This window comes from Astatotilapia calliptera, chromosome 10 (genome assembly GCF_964374335.1).
Source record: "Astatotilapia calliptera chromosome 10, fAstCal68.1, whole genome shotgun sequence".
Lineage (NCBI taxonomy): Eukaryota > Metazoa > Chordata > Actinopteri > Cichliformes > Cichlidae > Astatotilapia > Astatotilapia calliptera.
Window position 1 is genome coordinate 33,939,771 of NC_137431.1, and position 15,302 is coordinate 33,955,072.

The window sequence follows — 15,302 nt, forward strand, 5'->3', positions numbered from 1 at the left end:
GCCAGAAGTGTTTGAACTCGCTTATGAACCTAAATCACTGAGGCCGTCTCTCCTGCATGAAGTCCAGGTGCTGGTTTTCCAGTGTGTGCGTCTGATGCCCCAAAGCTGCCTCAGAGCTGTAACACCATCAATGGCTGCAGTATGGAACAGATGTGGGTGTGTCCTCATCTCCCAGAGTCCAAACCGTCATCAAACAGCCCTACAGACACAAAAACTGTCCCTGTGTGTTGGCCCTGCGACAGACTGGCGACCTGTCCAGGGTGTACCCCGCCTCTCGCCCTATGACAGCTGGGATAGGCTCCAGCGCCCCCCGCGACCCTGAAAAGGAGAAGCGGAAGCGAATGGATGGATGGATTAATTAAATATGTCAATAATTATTAAATGTGCCAATAATTATTGAATTAAATGAGTTGTAAATATTTATTTAATTAATTATTGCCACATTTAATTAATTATTTAATGGTGTATTTATTAATTCATTATGTCAGTCCTGGCGTTCCATATCTGTGGGAGTCTGAAGGCGCTTATCTTTTGTCTGCTGTTGCCTCCCTCTTGAGGCCAAACAACGAACAGCAGGCAGCGTAAAGCGACGTGGATGTCGCGAAGGCGGAAGTTTAACGTTTTACGTTTTAGTCTGCACACGTTTGATGGCGGCGATTAAACCCGAAAAGGGCAAAACCCGGCTTTCTGTTCTTATTTGTGCTTCTTAAGTTTTTATACAGTTTATCTGACATTTAAGTCCTTCATCTACATACTGCTGCCTTCAGGCTGTAGCCATGGAAACAGGTTTGTAGCAGATTGTTTGGTCAATGCTAATCTGCTAGGCTAATATTTCCTGTAAGACAAAACGCCATAAATAAATCCGTAAGTTTTACTTTGTTGGCTTTAAAAGCGTGTCTGTGAGCAGCTGATGGTATTTACATGTGCTCCGTCTTGTTTTTCTACTTTGACTACGAAGCATTCCGCAAACAGACAAAGCGGCGTTAAATTGAATGGAGTCTGGCGGCGCTGGGATTACGAGTTTTATTTAAGGGAGTTAAAGGGAGTAAAGGTTCTGGTTGTTTTTAAATGTAATTGAATGTGTTGTTAAAGACGTTGGTACACTCATGATTAGCTTTAAGTCAGGCTGCAGAGTGTCGGCCTTTTCTGTCCTGATCACAACGTCCCAAGAAATTATTCCGATTGACAACAAACCTGATTTATCAGCTAACGTAAGTGTGTTTGAAGATGACCTGGCATGGACGCTGAAGACTGTACTCCGAGACTCGCTCTTTAATTCGGCTCTCAATAATTCATCCTTATATTAAATTTAATTTCCGAGCTGCCTGTTTAAAGTTTGCAGGTTGAATTAAAACAATGTGCCTCTAAATTGCTTTTTTTCTAATGGAGTCTGGTATAGAAACATGCGTTCTCGTGGGTGTGTTACGTTGGCGTGTGTGTAGTGTGGATTGAATCCTTCGAGATATTATTGAGGTTTAGATTTAATGTAATTAAATAATAGAAGTTAAAAGCATGTGCTCCTGATGATCTCAGGATAATCTGTGCTGTGGGTTTGAATGTCGTGTTGCTGATTAACTCGTGTGCTTCCCGGTGCAGACGAGCAGGCCAGGAACCGTTTCCAGTTGGAGCTCGAGTTCGTCCAGTGTTTGGCGAATCCCAACTACCTGAACTGTGAGTGACTCTGTGATCAGAAACTCGCAGCTTCACATTTGCCAGAGTTTAACGTAGGTTTTGTGTGTTTGTTTCCAGTTCTGGCTCAGAGAGGCATCCTGAGGGACAGATCCTTCATCAACTACCTGAAGTACCTGCTGTACTGGAAGGAGCCTGAGTATGCCAAGTTCCTCAAGTACGGCGACGTGTTTGATCCTCAGTTTAGATGATTTTCTCTTTGAGGATAAAGTTGTGATGTTTGTAAACCCTTCTGTCAGCTGACCTCTGCTCTGTGACTCCGCCCCCTGCAGGTACCCCCACTGCCTGCACATGCTGGAGCTGCTGCAGTACGAGCACTTCAGGAAGGAGCTGGTGAACGCTCAGTGCGCCAAGTTCATCGACGAGCAGCAGCTGCTGCACTGGCAGCACTACTCACGAAAACGCATGCGGCTGCAGCAGGCGCTCGCTGAGCAAACGCAGGCGCAGCCACAGACGGCCCCGCCGCACGGCAATGCTGCCGCAAAATGACGACGGAGTTGGAGTGCTGCTGGGATACCGAGGTTATTTCTCCATTCACGTGAACATTAAAGACCGTGGGGGAGGAACTGAGGTGGGAGCTGATCAGCTGATGGGAAGCATCAAGCTTTCAAGCTAAAATTTCTCCTGGATTTATGGATGTAACTATTTCCTGGAACTTGTCAGTCCTATGGTCTCAGCAGGAACAGACTGAAAACAAAAAGGCAGCAGAGGTTTTCATTTAAAGTCCTGCTGCTCAGCTGCAGAGTGAGCTCCTGCCTGATGGGGGCGTGCTTTTATCTGCAGCGATCACCTGAGTGTGACTGAAGTGTTCCGGGAGAGGGGAGTGGCTCGGCCTGTTTTCATCCTTTGTTCTAATAAAATGTTTGAAATGTGAAGAGTTTGTTTCTGTTTGCGTGTTGATTAAACCAATAAAGTTATGCAGGCTTTCTTTGAGTTAGTCTGCTCAATAACAACAATGACCTACCTCCTTTTCCTAACCACTTTTCCTTGACCTGAAATATCCTGACGTGAGGGAAAGAGGAGGTGCTCTGATGCAGGTCACATGAACAAGATCTCACTTCATCACAAAGTTTCCCTCCATCGTCACTTCTACAGCAGAGCATTAAACAGTGATTCAGTGAGGGTAAATGGTAAATGGCCTGTATTTATATAGCACTTTACTCGTCCCTAAGGACCCCAAAGCGCTTTACATATCCAGTCATCCACCCATTCACACACTGGTGATGGCAGCTACATTGTAGCCACAGCCACCCTGGGGCGCACTGACAGAGGCGAGGCTGCCGGACACTGGCGCCACCGGGCCCTCTGACCACCACCAGGGTGGCTCATGATGTGCATTTAAAGAGGAAACTCAATATTTCTTTTCTATTTTTAGATCCCGTTAGATTTAGATCCCGAAAACAGATCCGGTGGAAAAGAGCAGAGCAACAAGACAAAGCATCCCTGGCTGCAGAGCCTTGAGCACAAACACAGACAGAGAGCCCTCCTGGACCCTCTGTTTATTGACTGAGGGTGCGTTGTTACCTGCTGCTCTCACCTGTAAGAGTGTAAGCGCGTGTTTATGACAGGACATCTAAAGCAGCGGGAACCAAAACGGATGAAGGACCGAGGACTGAACGTGCAGTGAGGAGTGCAAACACCATTCTCAGAGGTCAGCTGGCTGATACAGCTAACATTTTATTATAAAATTAACTTCAAAAGAAACCCGGACATGTAGTTTAAGTCATTTTTGTTAAATACTGACACGACAAGCAGCCGTAATAGGATGGTTAATACACTAAAACCTAAACTATCATCGAACTATTTTTTCAAAATAATAAAGTCCGTTTATCTAAAAACAGGAAGCGTTGATCGGAGGACTGTTCAGCTAAAATAAATACACAAATAGTTCGATAGATAAATAAAATAATACCAGCAATAAAATGTAACAGAGGAAACAAAATCATAATAATACATCTGAGTAAAGTAAATCCACTCAGGAAACTAAATGAAGCTAAAATGTATTGAAAATAGAATAAAATAAAATATTATTTTTGCCGTTTTCTGGCGCTAAACGTCCTTATCTGCTTTTATTGTGAAGGACTCCGGAAGTTTTTTGATTACGTTAGCGGAAGACACGGGACCGTTTTCTCCGTAACACCAGGGCCGTTGTGCGGTAACCGAGCGGTGTTGAGACGTGAGTCGTGCCTCGGTACCTGGATGGACGCCCAGCGGTTCAGTTAGCTAACGTTTAAGCGATGTTTTCGCTGATTTCCGCGGACACCGGGACGGGAGACGGTTGAGCGGGACGACGGTAACTCCTTGTTTCTTCATCATCACTGATTAATCGGGGTGTTTTGTTTAAAAGTGCCGACTTTAATGTAGCAACGGAGCGATCTGCACTGACAGGTAGACTTAAAAAGTTTGTGGCCGCCTGGTGTGGGCATGCGCAGTTTGCAATATGGGGTTGAATAAACGTGATTTATGAAACTGTGGCTGAGTTAGCTTGTTAGCATTCTGATAAGGGAGTTGTTCATATTTGCTCATCTGTGAAGTGTGGAGGAGCGGAGCTAATGGCTCGGACTGTAAAGTGGCAGCCTGCAGGTCCAAGTCCAGGCTGGGTTAAACTGTAAATTAGAGTCACAGCGTCACCTGTGACCTTTAGACTCACATACCTTTTATTCTTTGACTCTAACAGGGTTCAAAATAATCAGAGCTTCAGTTCCGCTAGTTTCAACTCCTGCCTCTTTATGCCAGTTTTCTTCTGATTGGCTGCCCCTCATAAACAGAACATTTAATCAGCAGGTGGGCGGGGCTTCTTCTGGAGCGCAAAGCCAAAACCAGCAAAATGATCATTTTGATGCTCGGAAATATTTCACATTAATCAGTTATCACCTAGTTATCCGTCTGTGTGCTGTGTTTGATGTGAGCACGTAGCACTGGAACATAGATTTACAACAGGAAATGAGGTGGAGCAGATCAGCACGTACTGTATTCATACAGCATGCACACTCATTATTAGCTGTTTACTCACTGTGATAACCAGACCTCATCTCGAGCGTTTGTGTCTCCGTGCTCAGTTCAGGTGGAGTCACCAGCACAGACCTGATGTTGCAGCGGGTGGCGGTGGTCGGTGCCGGAGCAGCCGGACTCTGCGCGGCCAGGCACATCCTGTCCCGTTCAGGCCGCTTCGCTCCTCCGGTGGTGTTCGAGCTCTCTGAAAACGTAGGCGGCACCTGGTGTTACGACGAACGTGTTGGAAAGCTTGATAACGGGCTGCCGGTGCACAGCAGCATGTACAGAGACCTCAGGTAGGCTCACCTGTCTGCACACCATCGATGGGCTCGCTGCGAGGGCCGGCTCCACGTTTCACTAGAGCAGCTTTGCATAATTTATGTTGTAAAGTCATCCTTAACGCTTCAGTCCTGACTCGACTAAAGCCTAAAGTCACAGTTGTTTCTGGTCCTTTCCTGTGGGCTCGTTCTCTCTGCAGTCTCCTACATTGACATGAACATGAGAGAAAGGCTGAGCTGCAGTGAAGTTTCCTTTCTGTGCTCGCAGTTAATGTTTTCTGATATTCCGACAGGACCAACCTGCCGAAGGAGGTGATGATGTTCCCGGACTTCCCCTTTGAACCCCAGCTTAGCAGCTTCCTGCCCCATCAGGAGGTCCAGAGGTACCTGGAGAGGTACTGCCAGAGCCACAGCATCCGGCCTCACATCCGGGTGAGTCGCCCGGGATTCTTCTGAGTCAGATTTAAGCTGCTGGCTCTCATAACACAGTCTGTGATGTCATGTAGTGAAGGGTGCAGGTGGCTGCTTTGTGATACGTGTAGACTTTACGATTCAGTTAAAATCTTTATCGATGGCAGCATTTTGTATTTAATGCCCTTCGAGTGCAGAAAGGAAAATTTCGACTCAGTAATGTTTTATTCCTTTCTTTGTTTTATTGTAGAGTCTTTACAATATAAAGCGCCTGGAGGCAGCTGTTGTTTTAAATAACATTGATTGGATTGAAAATTGAAAAATGTCTGCATCTGTAAAAAGTAAGAGTGTGGAGTTTGTGGGAAAGACCACAGCCGTGACCATGGAGATGTTAACTCCGAGCCACAGTCTGAAGCGAGGCTCCAACCAGCTCGACTGCTTCTTGTATTTAACCAAGAGAGTAAAATCTGGTTCAACAGAGACCTGATCAGGATCACAGACGCACTCTGCAGTAGAAGATCTGAGGTTTCAAGTTTCCCAGCTGGATAAAAGCAGCTTTCGTTCGTTTGAACTTTCTGTTTTAACTCCTGGTACCAGAAACACGAGCGACAATCCTAACAGCTGTTCATAGGCAATAAAGATAATCAAGGCGATTACCCAGCATGCTTTGTACATGAAAATGTACCAGCGGTGTTGCTTCCTCAGGCTTAATGAAAGCTGTTCATAAAGCCTGGTGTGACACACCGAACTCAAACTCAAAACAAAGTTTTCATTTCCTTTTTCTTTATTCATCATCTCATTTATCTTCCCTCTGCAGGCACACGCTGTATTAAATAAACCATAAAACCCAAATAAAGATCCAGCAGTTACACAAACACTACGTCACAGCACTAAACACAAAGTCCATCCATCCAATAGTAGTCCTGACCTGGTTAATGTTACGTGGCTGGTTATTTTTCAGAATCCCTGAAAGAAACAAGTGTGATTGTGGTTTGTTGTCCTGAGGTTTTTAGTTCTGGTTTATGAAGCCGTGACAGTGATCTGATTGGCTGTAACAGGGTGTTAAACATAAGGAAACATCGCTGCATCCAGGAACAGCCTGATGCTTCGTCACTGATGGAGTTTCTAATATGACTAAACTGCTCTCTAGTATAAAGCCAACACCTGAGTACCTGCCACCGGTGTGGACCCCAGGATCATCAGAGACTTGGAGACGATTTCAGCTCCGTCAATAAAAATCTGCTCGCCTTGAATTTTCTAAGAGATCTGATTTGTCTCAAATATGATACAATACAAAAGTAAACCTCCCGCGGCGCCACTTTCCTCACTGTGACTCTTTTTGTCAGTTCAACACTGTCGTGGAAAGCGTGAAGCCCGTCAATGTGACGACAGAGGGCGAGGTGGAGGAGAGGACGGCGTGGGAAGTGACATCATCTGATTCTTCAGGTCATCAGAAAACTGAGATGTTTGACTCTGTCTTCGTCTGCTCGGGGTGAGATCACACACTGCGTTCTAATGACCAGCAGGGGGCGATGGCAAATAAAAGTAATAGTGCAGAAACATATGAATCTGGTTCTGTGACCAACACTTCGCCCATGAGTTGATGGTCTCAGACGTAGTTTAAAGTTTCATTAAATCAAAGGTTAAACTACAGCATCTCATTGGCTAATGAGCCGTAACACCTGGTCAGCGTGTGGCTGCGATTCAACATATTTGCATTCACTAATTATTCCAGAGTGCAACTTTAATACGATGTCTTTTTTTAAAAGTCTTTAAATGTTGACATTTACAAATAAAAGTGTGAATCTTGTGAAGTCTAAGATTTTGTGTTTTGGAGAAAGAAAAAGATTTTATCCAAAAGCAGAAAGTTACAAAGTGTGTATTAAAGCTCTTAATTTGAAGGTGAGCATTTTATTTTGAAATGACTCTGTAGGCTTTACTTCAGAATAAAAGCCTCTGCCCCCTGCTGCCACTTGAGGGTGCCAAAGCTCTGAGTTCACCTGCTTCAGCGGCTCTTATTATTTTGACTCTTATTCTCGTCTGTTTTAAAGGCACTACTCAGACCCTCACATCCCACTCATACCAGGCATCGAGAACTTTAAAGGTAAAACAAACATTTATGCCTTCATAACAAAAACAAAGCTTTTACAACATGCAAGTATTTTAATGAAAAGTTCCTGATATGATAGAAATTAGTTTTTCTGAGGAGATTGAATGAATGCAGTGAACTGCTGATGACTTCATCAGGTTTATTCTTGTGTTTAAGCCTCAGTAACATCTGTAAACACTCAGTCGTGATTAGCATTAATCTGTGTCAGTTTAGTAAATCGAGGTTCGCTGGTGCTAGATTGGATCAGCGGAAGGACTGCGCTCAGAGCTCAGTCCTCTCCTTTCTGTCTGCTGCACACTGAAGGTGTGGACAGTTTTGCGAGTTCACAGCAGATCGTGACACTTCAAACTGAGCCGCATCGGTGTGAGCTTCAGGAATGTTCGTGCGGCTGGTTAGACACACCAGCATTGTTCTCATTTTGTGCTGAATCCCCACAAAGCGTACCTCCGGGTGTGTTCAGACACCTCCGGGAAACCTTCGTGTTTCAGTCAGTTGGTAAAATCAGAGGTTTCAGAGGCTTCTGGACACCAAAGAAGTTTGAATGAAAGTTCAACAGGCAGCTCAGCCAAGTCAGTCAGAGAGACTTTATTTATCTCCAAGGGGCAATTAAGATAGACACCCTGCCGACCGTATATACAATGCACAAACATCACATTGAGGAGACCGGTCAGGCTAGGTAGCTCTGGCCGGTCGACCCCACGAGCAGCCACCCGCACCGAAACCATGGAAAATGCACAACATGAGGAAAGACGAGGAGAAGAAAAGAACTCCTCCCAGACTGAGCTCCAACAGGGAGATCAGTTTGAGAACAGAAAAATACACCTCAACACACGAATCAGCACATCTCACAACATAAAGACATAAGCTTCGAAGGCGTTTGGAGGGGGTGGAGGTGAGTGTAGGTCTGCATCAGTGTACATGCGTGCGTGTTCCGTGTTCAGCGGAGAGAAAGTGTCCCTTCACCCGGTTATGCAAAAGTCAGCAATCTTCGGTCGGCGCCGGTGACCTTGAATGAGGAGTCACAGCAGCTGTTTTGTTATCTAACGGAGAGTTGTGTTATTCCCGTCAGCTTTTGCCTTGAGCATCCAGCTGGCGCCAGGGGGGCCGCATCAGATGAAGATGGTAGTTGTTGTGGTTAGTGCGAACAAACTGCCTCCAGTTTTACAGCTGGTCTAACGTCCATCACTGGTCACCAGGTCTCTTAATTCTCGTTGTTCTTCTCCATACTGCGTTCAATAAACACAGTCTTGAGTATTCACAGCCCTGCCCATCGTCTATCATGTCGGCCAGCCTTGTGGGACAACTTTTACCCCGCCTACTCTGGAACAGCTGTCACCGCTGCACAGAGCATCCCTCCCAGTGATCCATTCTAGAACCAGTGTGCCTCTCTGTGTGCAGGGAAAGTGCTCCACAGTCACTCGTATCGATTCGCGGAGCCGTTTGCGGGTCAGTCGGTGGTCGTTCTGGGAGCCAAAGCATCAGGTCTGGATATTTCCCTCGAGTTGGCCAATGTGGGTGCCCAGGTAACAACTAACATCTGCATGCAGATGTATTATTTTTATTATTATTATCTTTATTTCTTGCATATTTTAGTTGACCTACCAGAATGCCTGACGAGCTGGGCACCAGTGGGTTCCTCCTCTGATGGGAGGAAGGTGCCAGGTGATAGACAGAGGGTGCATGTTCCTACATTTGTATTAACTGTTTGACAAAGCCACAGGAAGCCTCTGGTTAGAGAGCAGGAGGAAGAGGAGCGAGAGCAAAGACGTATAATTGTGTCTTTAAAGAAGTTAACAGCAGGTTACGCTGCATAACTGCAGCCTGGGACGAGCAGCGAGTGCAGAAAGCGTGTGACGGAGCTTTAGACTCACGGCGTGTTTTTCTTTCTTCATCTCACAGGTGACTCTGAGTCACCGCCGCCCTCGGATCACCTTCCCTCTGCCTGATGGGATTCAACAGTCCAGCTCAGTAGAGGCCGTCGAGGACGACGGCAGAATTCGCTTCCAGGTGACTGACCTCAACTGTATTAATCCTCCACTGCAGGAAGTCCACCTGAGACAGTGGCTTGTGAAAGTATTCGGCCCTCCAGCTCAGTCAGATTAGTGTTTGTGAACAGCAGTTTTCAGATCTTGCCACAGATTCTGGATTGGATTTAGATCTGGACTTTGACTGGGCCGTTCTAACACATGGATATGTTTTGTTTTAAACCGTTCCATTGTTGCCCTGGCTTCATGTTTAGGGTCGTTGTCCTGCTGGAAGGTGAAGCTCCGCCCCGCTCTCAAGTCTTTTGCAGACTCCAAGAGGTTTTCTTCCAAGACTGCCCTGTATTTGGCTCCATCCATCTTCCCATCAACTCTGACCAGCTTCCCTGTCCCTGCTGAAGAGAAGCACCCCCAGAGCATGATGCTGCCACCACCATATCTGACAGTGGGGATGGTTCAGAGTGATGTGCAGTGTTAGTTTTCCACACATAGCGTTTTGCATGTTGGTCTCATCTGACCAGAGCAGCTTCTTCCACATGTTTGCTGTGTCCCCCACATGGCTTGTGGCAAACTGCAAACAGGACTTCTTATGGTTTTCTGTTAACAATGGCTTTCTTCTTGCCGCTCTTCCATAAAGGCCAACTTTGTGCAGTGCACCACTAATAGTTGTCCTATGGACAGATTCCCCACCTGAGCTGTAGACCTCTGCAGCTCGTCCAGAGTCACCATGGGCCTCTGGGCTGCATTTCTGATCAGCTCTCTCCTTGTTCGGCCTGAGTTTAGGTGGACGGCCTTGTCTTGGTAGGTTTACAGTTGTGCCGTACTCCTTCCATTTCTGAGTGATGGATTGAACAGAGCTCCGTGGGATGTTCAAGGATTGTGAAATCTTTTTGTAGCCTAAGCCTGCTTTAAATTTCTCAGTAACTTTATCCCTGACCTGTCTGCTGTGTTCTTTGGACTTCATGGTGTTGTTGCTCCCAATATTCTCTTAGACAACCTCTGAGGCCGTCACAGAGCAGCTGTATTTGTACTGACATTAGATTACACACAGGTGCTCTCTGTTTAGTCATTAGCACTCATCAGGCAACGTCTATGTGCAACTGACTGCACTCAGACCAAAGGGGCTGAATAATTACGCACACCCCACTTTGCAGTTATTTATTTGTAAAAGATGTTTGAATCATGTATGATTTTCGTTCCACTTCTCACGTGTGCACCACTTTGTGTTGGTCTTTCACCTGGAAGTCCAATAAAACTGATTCATGTTTGTGGCTGTAATGTGACAAAATGTGGGAAAGTTCAAGGGGGCCGAATACTTTTGCAAGCCACTGCATATAATAAAGTTCAAGCAGACGCCTCCTGTGATTGGTTGGTTGTATTTGACACTGTGATGGGTTCCAGGACGGCTCGGTGACGGAGGCGGATGTCCTGATGTTCTGCACCGGGTATAACTTCAGGTTTCCGTTCTTGGACGCAGCCCAGCTGGGTCTGGACATCCAGGACCAGATGATGTCACCTCTGTACCGCTTTCTGGTGCCACCCGCCTTCCCCTCGCTCTTTTTCATCGGCATCTGCAAGATCATCTGCCCCTTCCCCAACTTCAACTGCCAGGTGAGCGGCAGTGTACCGTCATACCCACTGTTCTCCACTGCAGCAGTCCCAGTGTCGACTTTCTAAGAAGCAGAGCGGACTTACTCTGGTTTGAATGCCGTTTGTTAGGTAGCTTCGGTTGTTAGGTTCGTTTGTCTTCTATCGCTGCAGGTCCAGTTCGCCCTGGCCGTGTTGGAGGGCTCGGTCACGTTACCCTCTCGAGTTCAGATGGAGGATGAGGTCCGGCGGGAGCTGCAGGAGAAGCTGGAGCGGGGAGTCCAGCATCGCCACCTGCTGATCTTGGACCAGGATCAGTGGGAGTACTGCAACACACTGGCTCGCACCGCTGGCTTCCCACTGCTGCCTACGGTCATACGCAGCCTGTATGAGGAGGTGTGGCGGCAGCGACAGATTCACCCCAAAAACTACCGGAAGCTCAATTACAGGCTGATCAGCGACTTGGAGTGGGAGCTGATCAATTAATCGGTGAAGGGCAGGTGTGCAAAGGAAGCTGAGTCTCTAGCGCCGCATCAGGCTGTACCTGGGAGGCCTGCTCCCTCTGCCCCTCTTCAAATTTACTACACTTGCTTAGATTGAGGACTTCCACCCTCATCTGTAATTATACTGATTAGCCAATGAAAACCTTTTATATTTAAACTCCCGCTGCAGCTAATAAAGGCTAATAAGTCATCAAACCAAAATACATCGACACTTCACTTAAAAGCAGCATCATTGAACAAGCAAAGTTTATAGGATGCACAAATCTCGGATGAGCCCCCAATTTAGCTCAGAACACAAAGAGTGGTCTCAAGAACCACCTTACAAATATTCCAATGCTTCAACTTTTGTGCTTACTGTGTGATAAATGTTCTCGCCTGCTAAAGCCGCTGTTGAAAACACACCTCAGAATTTTATTGGTCTAAAAGTCCAAAGTATTTAATACATATTGATTTGTGAAGGCTGCTTTTACTCCCTGTGAGTCCGTGATGTAAACTGGTGTGACTCCAGAGCTGTCACTAATATATGTGACTGGAGTTTATAACAATGGCACTTTGCTTTTAGTTTTAATTACTATTATAAAGGACAGTTAGTGCTCACAGTTGTCCTGTGAAGAAACAGACACAGGAAGGGCGGTGCTGATTATTTGCAGGTTATAGAGACCTCCAGCACTGATGCTGCTACAGAGATGAGACTGTGAGTCTGTGCAACGAGGTGTTGGCAGGTTTTAGATGACACAAATAGAAGCAAATCTGTGACACCGACAGGCAGAAAGCGAAGCACTGCAGTAGGTTTTACCTCACAGTCTGAAGGTGTGATTAGAGCGCAGAGCGCGGCAGGATCGCAGGCCCCGTTTCCTCTCAGGAGTCGATTCAGCTCATTTTAAATGAGCCAATCAAGCTGATTCTCAGGCCTTCAGAAATCATCTCACAGCATGAATCTAAATGTGTTTGCCCACAGCTGGCAGCAGGCAGAGTGAGCTCTACACAGTGACATTATCACTAACTGCACTTTATATGCTGAGATTTGGACGGTCACTGTGTTTTTAATGGGCTGATCCCTGCAGCGATATCCTATGATTCAGGGCTGACGGGAACTCTCAAAGTGTAATCAGATTACTGTGAAATCATGGTTCCAGCTCCACAGAGGACCAAGCTTTGTAGATTTAATCACCTTCTAGTGCCACCCTCTGCTGTGATTAGCAGAGCTGCCTCTAATAAACATTGTACACTCAAATCTACCTCAATCGTTACAATAAACGTTCATTATTTCAAGGACAAAGACTCGCTGTGGATGAGTCAGAGATTAATAAGCACTAATTATTAAATGCAGAGAGGTGTATAAACACATAGTGAGTGAAGAAGAAACACCCAGTGCATCATGGGAATCCCCGGCAGCCTACGTCTATTGCAGCATAACTAAGGGAGGATCCAGGGTCACCTGGTCCAGCCCTAACTATATGCTTTAGCAAAAAGGAAAGTTTGAAGCCTAATCTTGAAAGTAGAGATAGTGTCTGTCTCCTGAATCCAAACTGGAAGCTGGTTCCACAGAAGAGGGGCCTGAAAACTGAAGGCTCTGCCTCCCATTCTACTTTTAAATACTCTAGGAACAACAAGTAGGCCTGCAGAGCGAGAGCGAAGTGTTCTAATAGGGTGATATGGTACTACAAGGTCATTAAGATAAGATGGGGCCTGGACAATCACAGAGATTAGTCCGCTGTCAGAGGCCATAAGAGGATCAGTTATAATCGTCACTGTTTCTGTTCTGTGATAAGCTTTAAGTTTTTCTTTGGTAATTTAGTTCAATGAGTTCCTTAATTTTCTGATTTTTTGTTGAAGATCTTGGGTGTAGTGAGAGAAGTTATGGAGGCACCACCCTCCTAATAAAATACCTTAATGTTGCATCAGCTCTTGTTTTTAGAGGGAAACTCACTATTTGTCGTCCATCTCGTCATTTTACTTGTTTGTTTTGGTTATTTTTAGTTTAGTAAGTAATAAAAGTGTTCACTGTGTAAAGCTTAGTTTATCTTGGTGGGAGTGAGATCCGTGTTTGTTTTGTGTTAGCTCACCACACATGCTGTAGTCGTGTTGCAGTTTTGTTTCCTTTCTAATCTTAAGGTTTCTTTCTGTCGTGTTTATACAGCACGGCTCCTGTAAATAAACTTAATGAGTCCACACAGACTGTTTTTTGTGTCTCCAGAATAACTGTCTGCAGTTGGTGTAATATTAATTCTGTCCACTACACAGATATGCTCTAAGTGCAACTCAGGAATGCTTGTCTGCCAGCATGTGTCGGAAAAAGAATCTAATTGTTAGCTCTGAGAAAGCCTGGACAATACAATGTCATTTCTGGTAAAGACGGCTCACTGTATTAGTCAAAAATACGTGTGTGTGTGTGTGTGTGTGTGTGTGTGTGTGTGTGTGTGTGTGTGTGTGTGTATTGGAAAACACTAAACATGGCAGCATAGGAACAAACTCTAAGTCCATGGAGGCTGGGGTCTGCCACACCAGACAAGACCCCAGCTGCAGGCTGCACATAACAGCAAGATGCCTGCAGACAGGGCATACATGGAACGCCATAACCAAGTGGCCGGCATAGTGTACAGGAACATCTGTGCCGAATATAACCTGGAAGTCCCGAGGTCAAAATGGGACACGCCCCCTATGGTGGTGGAGAATGACCGAGCTAAGATCCTGTGGGACTTCCAGATACAGACGGACAAACCGGTGGTGGCTAACCAACCGGACAGAGTGGTGGTAGACAAACAGAAGAAGACGGCCGTAGTGATCGATGTAGTGACCCTGAATGACAGCAACATCAGGAAGAAGAAACACGAGAATCTTGAGAATGGTGGTCCCAGTGGTAATCGGAGCACTAGGAGGGTGACTCCAGCAGATCCCGGGAACAACGTCGGAGATCTCTGTCCAGAAGAGCGCAGTCCTGGGAACAGCTAAGATACTGCAGGACGCTCAAGCTCCCAGGCCTCTGGAGAACTTAAAGACATGTTGAGGAGGTAATTTAGCCATTTAGATCAGCTGTGTTGGATCAAGGACACATCTGAACCCTGCAGGACACCGGCCCTCGAGGCCTGGAGTTCGACACCTGTGTGGTGTTAGTTTCTCATGCATGCACCTTAGAAGTAGGTGAAGTTGTGCCAAAGATTTCTGGTGCTATTTAATCTGTGTACAAAAAATAACGTCAGATGTGAGTTTTTTCCACTTTCTTCTGATTTTGGTGATGTGAAGATGTATTTGCAGCACGTTTGGAACATGAGTGAAAGATGAACACAGAGAGGGAAACCGCTGCCTCTGATTTAACCTTTGTTTCTCTGATGATAGTTTGAGGTTAACATTTGTTTAACAGTGAAAACACAATTGCTTGATTATGTCTGGGATGTTTTGGAGACGTGTTCCTGTGCAGTGACACCACTCAGCCACCAGTTTAGTATCCTGTCAGCTTCAGCTGGACTTTGTATGAAAGTTTCACCCAGAATCTAAAACTGTGTAATAAATAACAGTGATGACATGAAGGCTGCTTAGTATTAGTTATTGTATGATGTCAGCAGAAGTCCGGCTGATTTGTCTCTGAAAAAGCTGATTAAACATTTCTGAGCAAAGACAGATCCACAAACAAGGCCGCACAGAGAGCTGAGTTCAACAACCCACTTTAATCCAGACAAAGTCCCACAAACACATCAAAGAAATGAGGTGTGATATCACAGAGTGACCCAGGCTGGACAACAACATGACA

The 15,302-nt window shown here is 45.8% G+C and overlaps 2 protein-coding genes across 4 annotated transcripts; both read left to right on the forward strand.

Annotated features, from left to right (window-relative positions):
- Window positions 1-475: 475 nt before the first annotated feature.
- med31 (mediator complex subunit 31) lies at window positions 476-2,642 on the forward strand. Its single transcript, XM_026181970.2, has 4 exons — window positions 476-786; window positions 1,597-1,671; window positions 1,750-1,846; window positions 1,962-2,642. Exons 1-4 carry the CDS (start codon window positions 777-779, stop codon window positions 2,176-2,178), a joined length of 399 nt encoding a protein of 132 aa, XP_026037755.1. The 5' UTR covers window positions 476-776; the 3' UTR covers window positions 2,179-2,642.
- A 1,144-nt stretch (window positions 2,643-3,786) lies between these two features.
- LOC113030867 (uncharacterized) lies at window positions 3,787-13,726 on the forward strand. 3 transcript variants are annotated; one of them, XM_026182625.2, is made up of 9 exons: window positions 3,787-3,982; window positions 4,749-4,979; window positions 5,255-5,393; window positions 6,719-6,864; window positions 7,424-7,476; window positions 8,881-8,993; window positions 9,382-9,489; window positions 10,866-11,075; window positions 11,226-13,726. In XM_026182625.2, exons 2-9 carry the CDS (start codon window positions 4,777-4,779, stop codon window positions 11,535-11,537), a joined length of 1,284 nt encoding a protein of 427 aa, XP_026038410.2. In that variant the 5' UTR covers window positions 3,787-3,982; window positions 4,749-4,776; the 3' UTR covers window positions 11,538-13,726. The 3 variants fall into 3 exon arrangements, with proteins under 3 accessions (XP_026038410.2, XP_026038406.2, XP_026038409.2); XM_026182621.2 differs by having other exon boundaries at window positions 3,788-3,982; window positions 8,881-9,005; XM_026182624.2 differs by having other exon boundaries at window positions 3,788-3,982; window positions 4,754-4,979; window positions 8,881-9,005.
- The last annotated feature ends 1,576 nt before the right edge of the window (window positions 13,727-15,302 follow it).

Coding starts and splice junctions, on each gene's coding strand:
- LOC113030867 (XM_026182621.2), top strand. CDS start 4,777: ATGTTGCAGCGGGTGGCGGTGGTCGGTGCCGGAGCAGCCGGACTCTGC. Junction 5,394..6,718: donor GCATCCGGCCTCACATCCGG/GTGAGTCGCCCG, acceptor TCTTTTTGTCAG/TTCAACACTGTCGTGGAAAG. Junction 11,076..11,225: donor TCCCCAACTTCAACTGCCAG/GTGAGCGGCAGT, acceptor CTATCGCTGCAG/GTCCAGTTCGCCCTGGCCGT.
- med31 (XM_026181970.2), top strand. Junction 1,672..1,749: donor GAATCCCAACTACCTGAACT/GTGAGTGACTCT, acceptor GTTTGTTTCCAG/TTCTGGCTCAGAGAGGCATC. Junction 1,847..1,961: donor GAGTATGCCAAGTTCCTCAA/GTACGGCGACGT, acceptor CGCCCCCTGCAG/GTACCCCCACTGCCTGCACA.